This window comes from Malurus melanocephalus, unplaced genomic scaffold, assembly GCF_030028575.1.
Source record: "Malurus melanocephalus ecotype Western Australia unplaced genomic scaffold, MMel_1.1 scaffold_600, whole genome shotgun sequence".
Lineage (NCBI taxonomy): Eukaryota > Metazoa > Chordata > Aves > Passeriformes > Maluridae > Malurus > Malurus melanocephalus.
The window spans coordinates 270,667-293,109 of NW_026623832.1; the positions used below are offsets into that span (position 1 = coordinate 270,667).

The 22,443-nt window shown below is 41.6% G+C and overlaps 1 protein-coding gene across 1 annotated transcript in view; it reads left to right on the forward strand.

The window, feature by feature from the left end:
* Positions 1-22,443, forward strand: part of CDH13 (cadherin 13) — a 270,252-nt gene that overhangs the window by 183,115 nt on the left and 64,694 nt on the right. The window contains exon 6 of the mRNA XM_057383002.1: positions 10,665-10,805. Within this exon, the coding sequence (XP_057238985.1) occupies positions 10,665-10,805 (141 nt within the window). The remainder of the gene's footprint in view (positions 1-10,664; positions 10,806-22,443) is intronic.

Consider the following 22,443-nt stretch of genomic DNA (forward strand, 5'->3'; position numbering starts at 1 on the left):
TGCAAACTGCCCCCGAGGCACAGGGCTGCTCACAGCCACATCCACAGGCACAGCTCAGCTCTTGCTGGCTCTGAAAAGCTCTTTTCAATCACGTTRTGGATGTCTCTGCCCACTTCTTCAAAGGGCTCAAGTATTCTTTCCTCCCACTTCTCCTCCTGCTGCCAGCGCCTCCCATACCGTTCTCCCCTTTGTTGGCTTTGCTGCTTTTAGTCTGCAAGAATTGCCTGGAAAGGGGACTGGGATTTTGCAAAACTCCTTCTGAACTCTCTCCATTGTAGTTCCCTGACCTCTGCTCACCCCCKCATCCACCCATATCCCACCTCCTGTATCCACCTCTCCKCTGCCTCATGGTGGAACATGTTTTYCACTTAATWRCAGTTTGTCYTCCTCTAATACAAACCAGATTTCTCCCAGTCATTAATGCTTATCTTTATTTCTTCCATAATTCTGCAGATTAGCAATAATTTATTTTTCTTCCCAGTGTGTATTGGGAGCTCTCCTAAAGGAAAGTTGTGCATAAAACTACTTTATAGAGCACCAGGACTCCAGAAATTTCTGACATTGAATAGCATGAGCACAGCAGGGCWGCCAAGTTTCTACTGCAGAATTATTTCTTCTTATTTGAGCAACCTGTCCTATATTTTCTGTCATGTAACTTCTTGTTTCACAAAAGCAACTKTACTGCAGTGCAAAATCTGCATGAGCCAGTGACAGGCTGAGTCTGAAAGGGAGAATAACCTCCAAATCTTGGTTTGGTTGCAAGAAGACAAAGCCTGACTTAAGGATGATGGTGGGGAGCAGTTTGGTTGGCAGATGCTCTTAGAAAATAAAAGTAGAATTGGGAAAGTTTAGCAAAAAAGCGAACTTTTTAACCAAAGCAGAAAGTGTAAGACTTCCAAAAAAGGCATTTAATTATTTTTTATCATGAAAGGAAGSTGATAAAAAGATACGTAGGAGTAAGAAAGAAAAGAATGAAATTGASTGGAGAAATTTTAAATGTAAAATTCCATTGTTGCATCTTTCATCAGAACACAAATCCTATGGAGGGGTTGATTTTTCACCCCATAGTGTGATAAGCTTTTTGGTAAAACAGCAATAGTGTAATTGAAATCCATTTTGCATCATTTTCCCTTGGATGATTTAGAATTAGACCAATTTATATTCCACAGGTACAACCCAACGAGAGTGTAAATGCAGCYGGCAGAATTGTTTTTGTCCACGAGCAAAGCTGGTATCATTTACTGATTCATTACACTCTCAGCAGGGTCCTCCCTTTCAAAAGCTACCTGGAATTATGGCTGGCAATAGAACACTAAACTCTAAAATAAGATTTGCATAAAAAATTAAAGTTAAAGGAAAAATTACAATAGTGATTAAAAGTATCATTTGATGACAATTTCGATTAAAATACCACCTTGAAATGTGGCATTCAAACAGACACTGAGGCTTTTTTCCCCTCCAGCTCCAACTTACAATGCACCTATTTAACAAGACTATTATGTCYCTGATAATTTGCCTGAAATAATAGACAGTGCTTCCATTAATATTTAACAATATAAACATCAAGCCAAGGCTGTACATCTGGAATCACAGAATTTGCTTTTTGCATTAGGGTACTAATTTTAGAAATAACCTCTGTCTGCCCGGGCCTGCTGATGTAYGGTTGTCATAACAAGTCAGTAATTGAGTTTTCTGGGCATTTTGACCAGTGGTTCAAATTTGCAAAGCAGATTACACCGCAGAAACACAATTTCCATCCTGACCTTTATAACAGGGCTTTCTGTTGGGGGAATKGGAATGTTTAGGGGGGGACACATAATCTAAGTGGGCCTAATTTGTGAGAATGTGATTTCTGATGTTAACCCAGTAATCTACATTTTGATTCATTCAATAGCACACCATGTAAAATATTGGCATTAGGCAGGGATCACAAAACTTATTATCTTTTATTACCCAGGCAGAAAACACTGGTTTAGRTGATTTTAAATTAAAACTCGTGGAAAACTTTTATTTTCAGCTGCTGTGCAATGATTCCTTCCCTGTGAGCAGTCACAGCCTAGTTTGTTTTAGCAAACGGCCTCGTTCATGTCCTTCTGTATAAACTGGGGATGGGAATGATGCTGAGCTGTTGTGGATATAGGGATGTTGTTTGGGGTTAAGGATGAGGAGCCTTCTTGAAAAAAAAACTCTGCAAGAGATGCTTTTAGATGTTTCATCCTTYATTTGGCACCACCACTCTTGTGCTGTCCCAGCCTTTGGGACTGTGAGGATGGGGTGAGGCCCAGGGCTGGAAGGAATTCAGCTGGCACCCTCTCAGTGACACAGACTGGGGTGTAGAAATGTCAATAACAGGAATTTCAGTTCCCAAGGTGTGTCCTGAGCAGCACTGAAACAGCAGCACACCCAAACCCTGCCCAGGATTGTGGGATTGCTCCCATCAGCTGGAGACACCCCAAGGATCCTGAGCTGAGCATCCAGCAGGATTTGCTGTTTGGGAAGGTGAAGGGAAGCTCAGGGTGGGGCTCTGGTGCCCTGGGATGATGAGGTAGATCAGAGCAAGGGTTGCACTGGAATCCAGGCAGATCTTGGTGATATAAACTCGATTAATCAAAATGCAGCTCTGGTGAGATGATGGATTGCTCGAAGGCAGAAGATCCTTGAAGAATCAGCCTTGGGTTTCAGATTCACCCAATACCTGCATCGAGGCAGGAAACATCACCTTCATCTTCCTGTTTGGAGAATTTGGGGACTTTTTATTCAAAGTGTGTATTTTGGAGTCTTTGGTTCCTGTGGTTTTGGTGCCATGATGTTTTGGAAGCAGCCTCTCACCTGAGTTCTGGTTTGCTTYGAACACAAACCTACGGGGACCTGCCAGTTTTTCATTCACAAATTGGTGAAGTTAAAGCTTAATAAAAGCATAAATAAACCCGGGAAGTCGGTTTGAAGTCAGTAGAGCTGTGCTGATTTACWCTGGCCTGAGAATCCTTTCAGGCCTGAATGCTTTTGGGGTCGCTCCCGGTTTTTCCTCTCTCAGGGCTCCAGCAGAGCTTCATCGCTCATCTCTCTGCTCATCTCTATTTTCTGACCTTTACACCCTCACAGATTCAGGGAATTCTCTTGGCTCAGGGATTTTTTTATAGAGATATTTGAAAAGCTGTCTTCACTAAAAGCCATTTTAGGTTACTGTGTAGGAGAAACTTGTGTCTCCTTTCATGCTTTTGGATTTAAATAAACTCATTTCTACCTACGGCAGGGACTAGGAATGATTCAATAATTTGCAACTAATAATTTATTAGAACAACTTTGCCCTCCTTTCTCCTCACAAATTGTCTGCAAACAGATTGTACAACTCTAATATGTTAATGGCTGAAAATTATTTGACCATTTTTTTTCAGCAAATACCTTTTGGCCTGTGGATTATTTGAATTGCAAATTGCCACAGTTAAAATGAAATATATAATTAACACTGCAAATAGAGCTGATTGGGTGTTGCAGGAGACCAGTTTTTATGGAAATATATTGATTTGTGGAAATGAACATTTTTTACAGCACCATAATGATTTGGGAGGAAAAAAAAAAAAAAAAAAAGCTTTTTTGAAGTAAGTATTTGTGATCCAGAAGGGAATTCTTATCTTGAGTGCTTCTGACAGCTCACTGGAGGTTTTTCTGGTGAAAGAGTATAACTGGTTCTTACTTTACCTCAGACACTGTGAGAAGGGAAATGCTGACACCAGGAATGTGCAGAACGTGAGGAGCTGTGTCACAATTTCCGTGGTTCCTCTCCTGTGGCTGCAGGAAGGGCACGGGAGCTCCAGAAATTGGGATTGTCCTGAATTCTGAACCTTGGGATTGTCCTGAATTCTGAACCTTGGGATTGTCCTGAATTTTGAGATCTGGAATTGTCCTGAGCTCTGAGCCCTGGAGCTGCCCTGAGTTCTGAGCTTTGGAATTGCACTGAATTCTGAATTCTGGGATTATCCTGAATTCTGAGATCTGGGATTGTCCTGAATTCTGAGCTTTGGGTTGTTGTGAATTCTGGGTTCTGGATTATCCTGAATTCTGAACCTGGGATTGTCCTGAATTCTGATCTCTGGAACTGCCCTGAGTTCTGAGCTCTGGATTGTCCTGAATTCTGAGCTCTGAAATGGTCTTGAATTCTGAGTTCTGGATTACCCTGAATTCTGAGCCCAGAGGAATTGTCCTGAGTTCTCAGCTCTGGAATTGTCCTGAATTCTGAGCTCTGGATTGCCCTGAGTTCTGAGCCCAGAAGGATTCCCCTGAATTCTGAACTCTGGAATTGCCCTGAATTCTGAGCTCTGGAATTGCCCTGAGTTCTCAGCTCTGGAATTGCCCTGAATTCTGAGCTCTGGAATTGCCCTGAGTTCTCAGCTCTGGAATTGCCCTGAATTTTGAGCCCAGAGGATCTCTGGCCCAGCAGGGCTGGCTGTGTGTGCTCTTTTCCTCCAGTGACAGAAGGGGACAGCCAGTGCCACACACACACAGGCAATGTTTGCACACATCAGTCTSTAATTGTTTATAGATTACAGAGGAGTTGTCTTTTCTCTGATCAAGCCCATTTCTGGGGAAAAAAGCCCATTTCAGACCCTCACTCCAGCCATTGGCTGCTGMTGACAGAGGGTTTGGGTGAGATCAGGGCTGTCTTTGTATTCCTGGCACCTCTGAGGATGGAATAATAACRGAGTGATTAGGCRGTCTAAAACTGGCAAAAGGAGTTAYATAATAATTGATGCTTTCACTCTGGAGTGAAAGATTGCTGCAGCACTGTTTAATTATGAGGAACAACTGAATTTTTCCCTGAAAAAAAAAGAAATTATATACGTTGGTCCAGAAGGAAAGCTGAAACCTAGCTTGGGTTTTAAAAAGAAAAGTGGGATTTCAGTGTATTTGACAGCAAGCATTTTCTTTGGGACAMTCTGATTCTTATTCTCTAAAGCTATTAAAAATTATTACAGTACTTTATACTTCTAGCAGAGCTGACATGGAAAATGATGTTTTTTCCCAAACCATGAGCATCCAGTGAGGAGCTSTTGCAGACCAACACCCCTCTGCTATGGGGGGAAATATCCTTGGCTGAAAAAAATCACTGTGGGGGCACCAACTTCAGTGATGTTGATCTTTCATGACAATTAAGGTTTTTCTGTAGAATAACGAATATTTGCTCTCTTCCTTGGGCTTACTTTTAGCATCAGCCTAAAACAATAATAATTTAAGGGGAAATATCTCAGACTAAACCTGAACTTCTGTCACTGCTCTGTCCTAGAAGTTGGTGATCTCTACCCAAGTAGAAATTCTTAATGATATYATTATCCATGTAAGGAAGCTGCTTTAAGTGATATTAATAGTAATATAATTATCACATTTAATTGTAAATATATAATATAATCATGTTATATTTATATTAATATTAATAGAGTATGAATGTTGATATTTGTTGATATATATATATATATAACAGTCAAGATGCACATACCACTGTCATTACCCCAAAGTGATATTAATTCTATGGCAACTCCAAATCCTAATTTGTGCATCAATCAAAACTGAGAATTTTAAAGAGACTGGTGAAAATATGCACATAAAATTCCTGTATTTTACTGTAAAACATAACAAACTTATTCAAGGACACCAGCCCTATGGTTAGGCCAGCATTATGAAGAATTAAATGTGTGAATTTATGTGTAATTTAAAATAAATGCGTAATTCATGAGTGATTAAAGTCTTGGTCCTATACATTCTATATATTAAATAGTTACCTATTTCCTGGTGATGGAAAACAAATAACTCTGGCCAGGAAACTTATTTGTATCAARCACTTTGGAGCAATTTCTTTCCTTTTTTAATGGCTACTGCTGAAGGAGAAAATTTAGTCTTCCTTTTTCTTCCAGATATCCCCATGAACTCCGTGTCTCCCATGGGCAGTAAATAGATATTGATTTTCCTCATAACAGAACTACATTATTATGGTGATTAAACCGTAGTCCTTCCTTTATGGTGTAAAAAAAAAAAAAAATTGGAAATTGGTGAGCTAAAGAGGATTTATGTTACAAAATAGTTTGGGTTTTTATATTCATCAAACTGTAATTCAAACTCAAAATGCAAAGCCTGTGTGTATATCGCCCTTTTAAAGCAGCAGCAACTAGCATTTAAAATAAATGCTGATATTATAATTATCAAAGCATTATGTCTGTTAGAGCTGCTAATAGTCACTTTGCTTCATTTTTTTTTATTTTACATTTGTCAAAATCCTGACAAGCATACTCTGGGATAATGTTAGATTCAGTGTTGATATTGTTGCTCAACAAGAACATTGATTATGTCTTAATAGGACATATTCAGTATGCATTATATGCAATTATCATCTTAAATGAACACAAGCATTTATTTAGCACCAACTGAAATKATTTAAATCCCGAGAATTTTTCTTTCTGGTACCATTATATTATAAAGTCATTAGTACCAAATAGGATATGGCAGCACACTCCTGATACAGTATTATGCATGAATACAGAGTTTATAAACAGAATYATAAATGGAAGGGTTGAAACACTGCTGCATCATTACAGAAATACAAATATCCATGGAATATCARAAAACTCTCCATTGATAATTATTGTTGAGAAAGCCTGAGAGGATCCTTGAAACCCATGTGGGGATTTTGAATGTTCTGTGTGTTGTTTGCTTCCCAAGCCCTGCTTGTTTTGATCTTAGCAATATTCTGTGAATTTGGGGGTTTCTATTCTCCCCAGTTTTTTTGGGGGGATGAGGACTGGAGTCCTAGATGAAGGCTGTGGTTCTGAGCGTGCCCTGTCCAAAATATTCAACCCACGGGTGTTTTATGGGGTAGAACTGGAGGAAAGCCTTGGATTAGGAGCTCCCTGGGGAAAGGGATGGTCCCTGGAGCCCTGTTGATGCAGGGATTCACAGCCTCAAGGGCCCTAAACCTTCCCTGGAATCACTCAAGTAGTTCTGGTGGTTTCCCCTCACTTTTTGAGTCCTCCTGCACTGATGCTGCTACAAATTCCAGCTGGATTTGGGTTCCCTACAGCCTRGAAAGGACAGCCCAGCCCAAGGATAGCCAGGGCTCGCTTTTCCTCATCACTGACAGCTTTCCATTGCATCTGCAGGAAATACTGAAAAATCAAAACTCAGCAGGAACCCATTCCCATGGGCTTTCATCCATGGGGTTTCATCCATGGGGTTTCATCCATGGGGTTTCATCCATGGGGTTTCATCCAGCATCACCCCCTCAGTCCGTTCCCCCTGTGTGTTCCTGCTCTGGGCTGCAGATTCCCCTGAGATGTGATGAGCTCCTACTGGCTTTAACAAGAAGCAGAACTCAGAAAAAAATGCTTTTGCTGTCCTCTCCCTGCTCTGGGTGCTGAGCCAGCTCTGTCAGGGCAGCAGGGCAGTGAGATGTGACAGAAATGTTAACCCTGGTGGGGTGGCAGCGAGGGGACCTTGGAAGGAGAGCAGTCAAGGCACAGCTCAGCTCCTTGGCAAACCACACCACTTGGCAGTGTCACCCCTGCCGTGGCTAAAGGRCTGCAGGGAAAATTTATGGGGAAAGGAATGGTTCTCCTGCTGTAATTATACAAACCCTCTCCACAGTGTCACCCTCCACAAAGTCACAGCTGATAAATAACAGGCCACACCAGCAGCGACTGGATGTTCATTTATTAAAATAATCTATTACCTTCGGAGCTGAGGATCCAACTTCTTAAGAGCCGTGGCTGATTTCTGTTTCTAATATCCCACTATCCGAGTGGTATTAATTAGATTTTTGGCTTTCTATTTTTTGCAAATGTTTTCTTTGGTTTTGCAAGGGTGTGCTTAGGTGACTTAGGAGCAGGGCTGGGTCTAGTGTCAGGCAATGACTCGGTGGGACGAGTCTGAGCTGCTGGGGGATCCCAAAAGGATGCAAATTTTGGGTGCTGCAGCTGGGCAGGGATAGAGGCGAGGAAGGAAGGTTGTTCTCCTCCCTGCCACCCTCCAGCAGTGTTTATTCCTCATGAGATGGGAGGAAAATAAAGGAGAAAACCCACTGAGGTGAAGGTGTGAGCTCTGAAACACTGAGGAGGTGCCGTGAGAGCTTCTAGAGCAGCATCTGCTGGAGAACAGGGCTGGTGTGTGCACAGGGATCCCTGCTCAGTCTGTGCAAACCCAGAATTGGGGTAAATCCCTCTGATCCACAAAATCCCTGCTGGGGCCTGAGCTGGCTGGGCTGGAAGAGCARAATCGCTGGGAGATCCTTCACCATGGTCCTTTTTTAATGGGTTTGCATCTGTTAGCAGCTGCCTCCTCCAGCAAAGCAAATATTTGGTGACAGAACGAGATGTAGGAAGCRCTGCATAGCAGGGAAGTGTGGAGTATTCATAATTATATGAAGTACTACTCGAAATTCAATGTTTTTCATGTTTTGTGCGAGCTTAAACATTGGACTCCTGTCACAGGCATTTCTGCTGCAGTGGATGCAATTTTTAGCATAAATGGGCTGGCTTTCAATAGAAAATGGGACGGTTTTCAAAGGAAAAAAGGCCAATTTGTGAGTAAAAATGGGCCTGTTTCTGAGCAAAGAGGCTTATAAACATGAGATGATAAATGGCTTTGCAAGTTTTCCATACAATAATAACAACTTTCTAATCAAAATAATGAAAAAGTTGCAGYGAGGGGAGGGGAGAGAAGCCTCGTTCAGGTTTTAATGCACCGAATACATTTTAGAAAATAAATATATGAAAACTGTAAATTCAGTTTCCCCTCCACCGGGTGAGTTTGAGTCAGAGACATGTCAGTAATACTTCTTTGCACGTATTTTTATAGTGTTATAAATCAAATTCCTGTTCTTGGTTTGCCGCCTTCGCAGATGAATTTCATGGAATAACGTTGTAAGACTTCAGGAAATACATTTCTTGGGATCCTCTGTGTGGCATTGGCATCTGATTTCCTGGCAGTCCATATGTTTTTAGAAGGAAATGTATCTTCTGGCTTGACTTGTTGATTTTACACGCAAATATATTGTTTCATAATCGCTGATCTGATGAGAAGCTGAGGTGGTTGTTTCTCTTCTGGCATAAAAATGCTTCAGAATTGATATTCTGAGGAGCTGGGATCTCCTTCTTGCATATGCTCCTAAAAAAGGGATGGTGGGATGTGCCCAGGAAAACAGATAATGTAAAATTGGGGAAAAGCTTTGAAATCCCTTGACTCCAGAGCAGATTGTGTGACCCAAGGGGTTGATTTGCTAATCTGTCTCTCTGCTGTCAATTCCCTGGAAAAGGGTTGGATAAAGGACACGGRTGAGGGATGCAAAGATGTGAATCCTGCACCCTTGCAGACGCRGCTCCCAAAGGTTCCAAAAGCAGCAGCTTTGTTGCAGCTTTGCCCGTGGGATCCAGGTTTATTTTTGCAGGAAGGTTTTGGGGATGGAGTGGATAATTTCTATTCCTGGTGATGGAATGTTCTCTCCATGAAGGTTTTGGGGATGGAGTGGATAATTCCATTCCGGCTGATGGAATATTCTCTCCATGAAGGTTTTGGGGATGGAGTGGATAATTCCATTCCTGCTGATGGAATGTTCTCTCCATGCAGTTCAGAGGGGCTGCAGCACTTTCTCCTCAGTGTTCTCTGTGATGATGCTGCTCACGTGGGCTTTGGGCAGATGGTTCCATTCGAGGCAGCCACTCTGGAATTCCATGGAATTAAACTCATTTTAATTCAATCCCCAGCCTTGTCTCCARTGAAATCCATGTCAGAATTCCCTGTGAGTCCCACTGGAGCAGGTTCTGCTGCTGCTAACATCTCCCTTTGACAGAGCTATTGCTGACCATGGCCCAGCTCTCAAAGCCCTGTGCTTTCCTCCGGACATGAAACAGGAGAATTCCAAAGGCTGCCACATTCCCACTGCAGAATGTTGGCCACAAATGTTGGTTTTTTTTTTTTTTTTTCCCAAGTTAGGGCTGTGTTTTAGGGCAGGAAATGAAGATGGGTTTTGCTATGGGCCTGTGCTGTCTGTTCTGCAATAGCTGGGCTCCAGATAAGCATCTGATGGCAATCAGATATCAATATAAATCATTAATATTTGCTTTGGGCAATAACTGGAAGTCTCTGCCCCTTTTGGAAACTGTTTTTTTTTTGTTTTTTGCAGTGGAGCAAACTTAGATTACCAGTCTAAATGCTAATAACAAGAATGAATGGGATTTAATAAAGTGAATTTATATGTAGATTGTGACATTAGTAGTTAATTATGTACCCATCATAACACTGATGAAGCAAGCTGCTGAATATTGGTGCACTGAAGGTAGAGCTTGCTCTTAAAGAGCAAGGATATTTTAATGTCTTACCTCTTTCCTAATCTGCCTAAATAACAGGATGAATTATGTACTGTTTACCAATATTCACCTTCATGCTGGATTGCAAATGAGGTTTCCAGGGTAGCAGTTGAACTCTTAGAAAGCTGTGCTTGTGTTTCAGTAAAACATTGTGATTACAGATCTGTTTCTCTGCTATGTTTCATCAGGCCAAATAAAGTTCTGGGTTTGGTTTTTTTTTTTTAATTTATTATATTAATATTAATTACAAGTAACGTGTTATCTGTGAAGATTTTTTTTCTTAATTTCTCTTTTCTATTGATTTTTTTTTTTTTCCAGACTATGGAAAGCCCAAAGTATGAGCTGGTTATAGAAGCCAAGGATATGGGAGGGATGGAYGTGGGACTCACAGGCACAGCCACTGCCACGATTCTCATCGACGACAAGAATGACCATCCCCCAGAATTYACCAAGAAGGAGGTAAGAACTGACCATCTGTTCCCTGCAAAACGGTGCAAGCAATTGTAATTAGCTCGTTTCTAAATATAAAGATGTTCCTTGAGGAAAGACAACACTTACAGAATGTTTTTAGCTCGTTTTTTTCCTGGAGCTGCTCTTTTTTTCTCATTAATAAACGTGTGTGCATGGGTTCCAAACCAAAGTGCAACCACAAGATGTAAAAAAAAACCCAAAAACTCAAGAGGTATCATTCAGAGGTTGGCTAGCAGGGTGAAAACCTGTAAAATAAATTTGCTGGTGGGAAATTTCTCCTTTTGCTCCTGTGGGGAAAAATAGCAAAAATAGCTCAAGGCATTGGATGGTCAGGACTGTGGATGAAAATGTTTTTTTTTCCTGTCTACAGCACTTCCCCTGTGAGCCAGGGGTTCTGTAATTAAAGCTGTAGTACTAAAAGCTTCACATTTAACCTGCAGGTGGAATTTGCAAGGAAAGGATTTTTCCCTGCAAATTGAATTCAGCTGAAAGATGCTGGGATGTTCTTATAAATCCCCAAACCAAGGCGAGGGAATTCCCTGCCTGCATCCACCACATTTCCTGCCCTGTTACCTTGATTTTTTTTGTATCTGAAGGGAATGAGAGAATTTAAAAAGTTTTACCTAATAACAGCCAGGTTGGATTGTGCTATAAAAATTTCCTGTGGCTCTGCAAACACTGAAGGAAATTCCCAAAATATGAGAATAAACCTGAGAGATCCTGATTTTAAGATAATTGTGGAAGAAGAAAAGGAAAGCCTGTTGCTACAGACGATTTTTTAATTTAATCTGAAGTATATTTTTATCTTTTTAAAATTTGTTTCCTGGCCTAATATTAGCAACTTGGCAACAGATTACTTTGAAACAAATTGTTGTTTTACTTGAATAATTAYTTCTTTTATAAATGCGAAGTGGATACCAGATTCAAACATGACAGAGAAGGGTTTAAAATAAAATATTTTTAAAAAAAGAACAAAGTAGAAACAATGACAATTTTGCCAAGGGAATATTGTTTTTTCACCAGGCAGTAGCAATAGCTATAATTACTTACATAAAATGCTTTGGCAGYAGTGTTTCAGTCACCTAAAAAGTATCATGGAGAGCCTGATCCAAACCTTTCAAACACAGGTGACAATTAAGTGACTYTGATCAAACTATTAATTCACTCAAAATTACCTTTTAGATCAGGCTTTTAATGCTCTGAAAGCATTTTCCTGACAACCAATACTTTAAATATCTTTGAAACACTGTATTTTTTTTAATGTTCTGGAACATAACAATGTACAAGGGCAACTTGGTGTATTTAGAAGCAGGAATTTATTGGATTAATCAATCTTGAGAGCARTTCATGTCAGTCAAAGTCTACCTGCTTGAATTTCCAAAGCTGGAGAATTCTCCTGTTGAAGAAGTATTTCTATGTCTATTTCAATAGAATTTTTTAAGAAATCTTTTTGCAGTTTGGGAATTTGGACAGACATGTAAAAAACTCRTGTGTCTGCTTAGCCACAAATTCTCTTTAGTATCAATTTCTGTGGAAATTCAGTTCAGGGACAGTAAAATGTACTTTATTCCTTTGGAAGTTTGGAGGGTTTAGCATGGAAATGAAATAGGCGTAAAGAGCATTATCTTGTTTTCTTTGAAAAGTCAGGTCTTAGACATTTTTCTTGCATTTTCTTTTCTTTTCCATGGAGCCATCTCTTTTCCTTTTTAATGGTTTGACACAGGTTTGAACCTTTCACTATTTAGAGATGTTAATGACCTCAGAARTGTTCCTCCCGCCTTGCTAAGTGAGATTCATATTCCATGAATAAAGCAGGAAAAATCAGCTGTTAATGCACAGAGCCCCTTCAGGAGCACATGTTCCATTTAAAATCAGAGGTGTCAGAGGAGGGAGGTGTCCATCASTTGATTTAATGACACTTTATTTGCTTTACTGCTGAAAGGCCTGAGCTATTGTATTTTAATACCAAGCCTGCAATTGTGGATTCGATGTGAATTAGAGCTGAAAGACAAAGATATATTTTACAAGAGATCTTCTGAAGGGGAAAGCTCAAATTCAGTAAATCTGATACTTTGAATTCTGAGTACAGCTTCTTTTATTTATTTTATTACTTGGCCAGGGATCCAGGGGCAGGCACAGCTTCTCTGGGCACCCTGTGCCAGGGCCTCATCACCCTCCCAGGGAGGAATTTMTTCCCAATATCCCATYTAAATCCACCCTAAATCAGCTAAAGGCCATTCCCACTTGTCCTATCCCCATCTGCTCTTGTGGAAGGTCCCTCTCCTGGAAGAGGAGCTCCTTGTCCAGTGAATCTCTTCTCCCACCCAACCTTTTTCCCTCTCCTCATCCCAGCCTGGTGCAGTTTTGCTTCAGGAAAAGTTCATTTTTGGRATGTCAGGGAGCAATCCCAGGAGARGCTGAGGATTCTGGCTRTGAYCATGGTCTGCCCTCGAGGCTTTCAGGGTGTGTCAGGGGCTTGGATGGCTCAATAAATGAGATATTGCTTGGTGGATTCAGCCCAGTTCAGCATTTCTTACTGCCCATCACTCCTCTCACCCCAAATATCTGTCCTGTGCTGTCTCACATCTAGGCTTCCTGCTAAAACAGCCTCTGAGCACTGTAAAAATCCATTCAGGTGTGCAAACAGTACCCTGCTCCCTCCAGAGGTTTTAATAATTTCATCTTTAATGCCAAAAAGAGCAATGTTCTAAGAGTTCCTCCGAAAATCCCAGGTGAGGTAGCAAGGCCTACCWTTTAAAAGGTCACAGTGGCTGGGGTATTGTGCCAGATTTAAATTAYRGACACTGAAAATAGGGATACTTGTWAAGTTAGTAGCCTCTTTTTAAAATTTACAACCTTATTTCTATAATGAGAAAAAGGTTTTAAATCGATTTTGTGAATTATTATTTTGCATCACAAAGAAATTTGGAGTTTCCTTTCCAGCAGGGCAAGGTCTTAGGCTCAAGTTTTGCTCAGCAGCAAGGGATTGGTTCTGTGAAAATAAGGAATGAAGCAAAGCAAGGAGCAGGCACAGATTGTTCTGGAAAATCCAATGCCTGGATTGCATCCTGCAGGATATTCCAAGTGGGTGSGAATGAGCTGGGCTGAGTGGACACTAATAGTGCAGAGTATTGGTTTTTGTGTCTAGAACAGTATCAAAAATGAGAATTATTTTCTTGTGTCGCTGTAAAAACAGGTGACAGGCCATTGCAGTGTTGTATCCTACAGAAAAGGGAGTTTAATCCGGAGTTAATGGCACTGGGGCTGCAGCGTGATGAAAAATTAACAATGTGGCATCTGTGGAAAGACACGAGCTGGCAAATTCTCCTCTTGTATCGGTTCCTGGAGCCATGGCTCTGCCCAAACATCCCTGAAGGCCTAGGGGAGGAAAAACAGTGTCTTAACACAAGAAAAATGTGGGCTTGACCCCTTTCTGTCTACTCTTCCTTCTCTAAAAGAATACTACAATGAATCCTCCTCGTGCCCTTCCTGCCTGCAGAGTGTGAGCTCAAAAATGGGATTCCTCTGATTCTGTTTTGCTTCATCTTGTCCCTGAATTTTTAAATCTTCCATCACTGCTCTTTAGAGCATTATTTTCCCTCAATATCAGGTATATTTTCTGTCCTTATTAAATGCTATCAGGCACTTGAGAGRGGAATGCAGTGGTGTGGCTGAAGGGGGTGATTTTTCTGCAGTCCCCCATTTCTCCTACAACACATCCATCCCTCAAATCCTGGAAAAATGGGATTTGTCAGAGTGCTCTCACTGGCACATAAAACCCAGCAACTCCAACTGGCCAGGGAATGACCATTCCTGACACAATTCCTCTTTCTGCCACTTCCAAACCTCACTTTCAATTTCATCCATTTCTGGGACAAAGAAATGTACAATAGAAATAATTCTGTCACACCAGGGAAAGATTAGGGAAAATATTTTTACTAGTCGAACTTTTTGGAATACATATGTTCTTAGAGAAAAATTTTCCAGTAAAATAAAGATCTCGCCTCCTGTGAGCAGARTAAAATTTGTGCAATTTGACACAACACCACCATGGTGAGATCTGAGATATGCTATTGCTGGGAGTCTTARGTGAAAAAATATGATTTGCTCACATTTTGAATACCAGCTGATAAATGGTTTCTAAAAGAGTAATAAATGACTAATGTGAGCTTTAATAAATGATTCATCAGTTCCTGTAGAGGGCTGGGAGTGAATAGGTTGCTTGTCAGGATGATTTATGGTGGCTTCCAGCGCTGTCTCGTGCCTCAGTGGTGTTACCCACTGGGCAAAGCAGCCCCTGGAGGACAATCTGTACCTCCGTCTGCTCGTGCTTCSAGGAGGAGAGGAGACTTTCCCAGCACCATCTGGAGAGATTTATTTTGGAGCTCAGACAGCTGAGAAATGAGCGTGAAGCTTTTGAGGGTCCCTGTCTTAATTCTCGGTATTGCCTAAACCGTATCGAGGAGCAAATATTGAGCTAAGAGCAATTTTGAAGTTCCTACTGGATGACTTTTCCGTACTTCTTTTACAAAAATGTCTCTCTTAGATGTGACACTTTTATTTTATTTTGTGGTAAACAGACTTTACCAACACAGATCAACCAATCTCATCTCCACTTCTGTGGCCTCAAAGTCAACCCTGGTCCTTCTTGCATTKTCTTACAGGGAATTTTTGCCCTTTGGGACTCTTAATTTTTATTTTTTTTTTCATTTTTGTGTACTTATTTCAGTGAGCTAGGCCACACTTTTGTACTCATGTTGATGGTAGATGGTTCCCCTTCAGCCTCTCCCACAGACCTTTCCATCTGAACTGGGGGAGATTTCCASAGAGATCCAAAATTGTGTGAGGAACAGAACCAGAGAAGTGCTGTCCTTTGACTGAAACAGCTCTGAAATATGGCCAGGGCTCCATCCCGCTCCCATTCCCTGCTGGGATGGAAATCAGAGAGCAAACCAGGCTGAACAGAGACAACAGCAGCAGTGCTGCCAGGGTGGCTCAGCAGGGATGAGGATAAACCGAGCTGAACTCTTCCCACGTCACCAACTCTTCTCTCCTGCTGGATGYTGGAAGGGCTGAGCTCTGAAAAACAGTTTCATTATGGCCCAAAAGTGATGGGAACCCATGGAAAATTCCAGCAGCTTGTCCAAATTGGATCAAACTGTCTCCAGAGCCGATTTGTCATGAGAAATAATTTTGTGGGATGGATCAAACCATTACAGCAAAATCACATGAACACAATGCATATTGGAATTTCCATTTGGCTCCCRTTTTTGGACTGTGAGACGATTTCCATGCAGAGCAATCAGAATTCAYACAGAAACTCAACAGAGCAGGGCAAAGCCTCTCCAGCTGTTGGTAAACTTTGGCACACAGARCAGCTTCCTGATGGCTGGGGATCACCAGAGAGGAGCTCTTTGGCCTCTCTTGTTTTTTTTCTGGAGCTGTAAATACAGCTAGAAAGGCTCCTGGAGCATATCTTAACCTTCAGAAACCTCTACACCGGATAAATATTTGCACTGACCTTTTCACTCAGCTTTGCTCCCATTTCACCCTCTTGTAGCAGCTCACTAACACACTTGACATACCTCCCAGTGCCCAAAAGTCCTTGGAAATCAAGTGGAAGATGTTACCTGGTATTTTTTTCATATGTGAGAGGCAGAATTTATTAAAAGAAAAAAGCACCTAAGCAGAAGCAAATACTTTCTTTTCTAAATGAGCATTTTGAGCATTCTGTTATCACTGCAAAAATGGAATTTTCAGTGCCTGCACCATTTCTTCGTGGTTAATAATTGGTCATTGGTCTTACCCATGGCAGAGTTCAAGGCATTCGCTTTTCTGAGTTGTCATGAAGGACAGAAGAGGTTCCAAAATCACATAAGCAGTTTCAGAATCTAAGAATCTAAATAATAGGCATGTGGACAGCCCCTCCTTTTTATTTTCCCGTAAATAATTTTAGATGTCACAAATTTAAAAAAAAAAAAATAAGATAATATTAAACTTAATGAAATAGCTGTAAAGACATCTAGTGCCCACTGGAGCTCAAAAAGCTGGGTTTAGGAGCAGAGATTGCTTTGACTCTCAGTGCAATCAGGATTCCAATGTCTGTCTGTCTTCTAAACACTTTCAAATAACCTGGAAAAATGCCCATGATCAAGAACAAGGTCTATTAATATTTCTGAGTTGTGCTGTGGTGCTACCAAACTAAGGACATCTGGAAGACTTATTAAACAGTCTGGCTATMTGGATAATGAAATTACCCTTTTTGTTATTTTTTTCCTTCTTCTTCAATGCTGTGTGTCAGTTTTTATCAGAATTAGCTGGCTTGAGGATGCTCATGTGATGAGAAACCCTCAGCACCATTCAGGATTGAATTACCAGTGACCTTAACAACAAAAACTCTGCTGCAGCATCACAAAAGYAGAATAATTTCAGAGAAAGGAAAACAAACGTGATTATTCTGTGCATTGACTCAAACAGAGAGTTCTTCAGCGAAAAGCAAAACCAAAACAACCAAAAAAATAGCGTTTGGAARACCAGTGKCTCCTGTACTCATCCAGATTCACAYTGTGTGCACAATAATCTGYATTCCCRCGGCTTTCAGCAAGCTATCTGCATAACCAGTGTAAGCACTTTGTTCAAGAACTTTTGCAAAATATGTTTAACACTGAGCCCATGCACTTATCACATAATTAGAGCTGGATGCRCCGCGTGGCAGCCGGTGCCGACTCATGCGTTTATCTGAGCTCGCGAGGGGTGAGTTCAGCGCTTTGTTTCTCTCCACCAAGGTCAGGAAATACACGGAGTTGTCTGTTTAATCCGCAGATAAACACATTTCAGCGGTGCATAAAACAACAGAGTGCACGCTTTGTGATCTGGGAGCAGACGAGAGACACTTGTACAGCGCACGAAAGGTTCTGTGAATGGAAATSATCGTTCGAGAGTGAATTTGGGGAGGGACACAAAAACTGCTCCTTCAGATCCGATTTTCCTCCCAGCTCTCCATGTAGGCTCATACAGCAAACTTGCATTTTGGCCAGTCCTTTTCTTCTTTTTTCCCTCCTTTGTCACTGTTCCTTTCCAGGCCTTTGTTGATTTGTTGTGATCAGCTGATCTGAGCCACCCCAAACTCCTGAGCAATCCTCACCTTTGGTGAAACTTTGGTTGTGCTCGAAGGTCGGTCCRTGGCAATAACAGCAATTCTCACCGCAGCTGGCAAATCCTCCCCACAAAACCATTCCAGGGCCTCCTTATCCTCCCAAGGCTTCTTCCATCTGCTTCTGCAAGCAGCAAATACCCGAACAGAAAAGCCATAAACCCACAATTTACTGCTTTCTTCTCCGAGAAGGGAAGGTTAATGTGCTTCCTCGGTGTGGTCTGTGAAGTGTGAACTTTACGACAGATATTAAGGTCAGGATTACAAAGTAAACAGTAGCAGGGAGAGTTTGGAGTTCCTCTGGCTGGAATATATTTGGGTAAGGAGCGGAGAGGAGAAATTAAAAGGGAAGGAAGGCTCAAAGAAAGGCTCCTGAGAGAAGCACAAGCTAAACAGAGCTAATGCAATGTCTCCAGACCTAGACTTGAGCCACTCATTCAGGGAAGCTGTATAAACATAATTATTAGCAATCATTGCCAGGAGTGGCTATGAGATTTTCCAGTTAAACAAAAAAGCCCCGCCAGCTGGAATCTTGCATTTGTCTTCAAATCAAATTAAGACTGTTTTCTACAGATTTCAATTGTAATGTTCATTTAAAAATTTGAAGATTTTCCCTGATAAATTTTTCTTTTTTCCTCTAAATCTATTGCTGAAGCAGTGCATGGAAATTTCCTTTGATTTCCGTCTTCTCCAGGAGTGTTCACAGCACATTGCACTGTGTTGACTGCCCAAAGAGTTCCAGCTCCAACGCTGGGTGCTGCCAGCAGACACACAGATTTCCAAGTCTCCACACAATTCCTTTCAGATTAAGAYAAAATAATGCATCAGCCTCTTTCCTCAAATTAACTTTGGGAGTCTGTGTTGGGAGCCCTCATTTGAGTGTGTTATGTGCAGCTGACAAAATCCTTCGTGTGGAAATCGTGATTTCTGCACATGGGATTCACTGCAGAGTGACTCTTTAATCATTATTGTCCCTTTCACAATCCCAGAATGGTTTGTGTTGGAAGGGATCTTGAAGATTATCTTGTTCCATGGGCAGGGACACCTTCCACCATCCCAGGGTGCTCCAAACTCCAAAGTCCAGCCTGGCCTTGGGCACTGCCAGGGATCCAGGGGCAGTCCCAGCTTCTCTGGTCACCCTGTGCCAGGGCCTGCCCACCCTCACAGGGAAGGATTTCTTCCAAAAATCCAATATAATCTCTTTTTCAGGTTAAAATCATCCAGAATATAAACTGGTGGTCAGGCAGGGAGGGAGAACTGACCACGTGTGACCTTTGTGGTGCAGCCAGACAAAATGTTCTGTCTTAATGACCCTTTTTTTACTTCATGTATATAAAGGATTGCAGCTCCTCACCTATGGAATGTGGGATTTTTAACAGAAACACCAAGAATTCGAAATCTCTTTGTCTGACACAGCAGAGCTGATTTGAGGAGCAATAAATAGAGGAATTGTTAGATGTGTTGCAAAATATCACAGTAATCCCACGAGTTCAGAAACCCACACTGTTAATATGCCTCCAGCATCTGTGGGAGTTCTGTTTTAAAAGCAGGATTAAACATGATAACACGCCATAGATCTTAACATATTCAATTTGCAGCAGACAAAACCCTGTTTAATACCAATTACACAATATGTGTGAGCTGCTATCATAGCTGCAGTTTATACCAGCAGAGGGAATTTATAAAGCTGAAGTCTATTCATTCCAAAATAATAGTTATGCGACTGCTTGGGTCATTCCACTRGAGTGGAATGAATTTTGTGATCAGTTTATCAATTTCTTCGCTGACAAGTGAGATTTTAAAGATTTTTCTCAGCAACACTAAAACTGATTTGGCTACTCTGAAATTTGCTAACCATCTGTGCGCACGAATCAAAATGTCAGGATTATTTAGACAAAATATCTTTTTTCCTTCTGCTCCGAAGCATTAAAATAGACAATGGATAAAGCTAAAAGGAGCTGTAGGTTTATTCAAGTAAAATTTTTAGAACAYGCCTGTGGAAGATGCTCGTTTGGAAACAATAAAATTGTACAGGCCTGATTGTGTCTCGAACTTGCAGGAATGAAAATTGTTGTTAAATGTAAGAAAAAGCAGATTTGGGKTTTCATATAGGACTCTCCTTGCACTTATGGTTTCTGTTGAGGAAAATRGTTCAGAAGTGGAATTTATTAATATCCTTGTGCTCCCAACTTTGGCTTCTTTCCAGGACTTGTTTGCCTTAGAGTTCCAGATGCTTATTTGCTTAAAGGGTGGCCCTTTCTCCAGCCGTCTGTCTAACAGTCACTTAATATTTATTTGTTTTTACAAATGTTTTCCCCTGTGTTCTCAGTCCATATGTCACAGAAAAGTGTAAGCCCAGCTCTACACAAAGTATTGATGTTTTCCTCCCTTTCCCATTCCAGACTTTGACCCTATAGGAAAAACTCCAAATCCCAGTTGTTTTCTGCTCTTATTTCCATCACTTTCCCCCCTTTCTTTTGACATGGAAAATTTCTCTACATCACCATAAGCTGTTCCTGACCTTTGTCCTCTCATGATCCTCTTTCTGCCCCATGATTTTTCTCCYTTATTAGAATTTCTGGAATATCTTCCTGCAGTGAACTCCTCTCCATCCCCTCCCTGCTTCCCTTGGGATCCACCTTTCTGTTTCCAGTGCCCTAAATTGACTGTTTGCATCACTCCCAGCAGTCCATGCCCACCCTTTCCCTGCCTTCCTATCAATGGATCCCCATCTCTGTCAGCTCCCACACATCCCCTCATTTGTTCCTTTTAGCCTTTATTTCCTCCTGCCCAGCTCGTTTGTTTTGCCCACCCGCAGTCACCGAGGCTGGCAGTGCCCATGAATTACCTGCTACTGTCAGATGTTCTCAGGTCAGTGATTTTATTTCATTTACAAAACTGATGGTGAGGAGAGCACCGCTGTCCTCGAGAAATTTAAAGGGTTGAAAGCAATCTTTGAGCCAAAAAAAAAAAAAAGTTTGAAAAAATCAAAGGAGTTATGTGGGGAACTTTGGAAAGAAACATAAGGGAAATCAATCCTGCTAAATAAACTTAAATCTAAACCAACAGTTGTCTGAAATAATATCAGGGAAGAAGATTTATCTGCAGTATTGATGTTCTTAACTGCCTGTATCCAAGCTGTGGCTCCCATCCAAACTAAGTGCTCCACTGAGAAGAGAGTGCAGGCTTAGACTGGAAAGCAAATCTGGATTTTTAAAATATATATATAGCTAGAAACACAGGCCAAACAGGTGTCTGCCTYCCTAAACAGAAAACCTGATATTTTATTGTCCTAAAGCTGCATTTTCTAATATGAATTAATACAAAAATGAAACTCGGATTTACTTGTCTGTGTCTCAGAATCACAGAATMWTTTWGGTTGGAAAAGAGCTCTCAGATCAACAAGTCCATTTGGAAAGAACATAATATATTCCCATATTTAGAAAGAACACAAGTGGCATTTGAAAACAAAGACCATTCTTCCTGATTAATTGATTCAGTGCTCAACAAAGCTAAGGAACCTGTGTATGTTTGAAGACAAATGAAGGGCAGGCTTTCTGATTTAGCAGTTCTGACCTTTTCAAGTTTTCCATCTTAAATAATAATTGAAGCCATAAGTAAATAAATCCAACTTTGCCTGCAGAYGTTGAACTCTTTAACGTCCTTTTCCTGTGGCACGGGCACTGCCTGATATCCCTGCCACAMACAGGTTTATCATGCCCCGTGCTGGGCTGGCTGACAGTCCCTKGGAATTGTTTTCTTTCCTCCAGGCAATGATTAAAATGCAGTTCCAATCGATAAATCTGTGTGGGTTCTGTGGATGGGAAGTGTTCACCCCGGGGCCCTTTGTCCCACAGGTATTCCTGTTCTTCAATCCTCCCTTATTCACGAGAGAACCAAATCACAGCAGGGTTTGTTTATCCAGCCTGGATGGGGCTGGTTCTGGCTGTCTCTGGAGCTGGAGGAGCAGCACAGAGCCCAGGGGTGATGGATAAACACAGGGGTGTCACACTGGGTGTCACACTGGGTGTCACTGGGGTGTCACTGGGGTGTCACACGGGGTGTCACACTGGCTGTCACACTGGGTATCACACTGGGGTGTCACACTGGGTGTCACACTGGGTGTCACACTGAGTGTCACATGGGGTGTCACACTGGATGTCACACTGGGGTGTCACACTGGGTATCACACTGGGGTGTCACACGGGGTGTCACACTGAGTGTCACACTGGGCTGTCACACTGGGGCTGCTCTGACAGCACTGCGAGCTCCCAGCCTGGCCCTGGCAAATCTCTCCTTTGGGAGAATCCAACAGCTCAGCCTGCTCTGCTTTGGTGTTAGTGAGGAGCAGTTATAAACAGAATTTGGATTCTGAAATGTGGTTTGAGCTGAACTTCCCCACCCCTCAGGGATGCCAGAGCCTCCTGTGTTCCCTCTCCTCGAAGGAGGATTATCCCAGCTGATCAAAGGGCA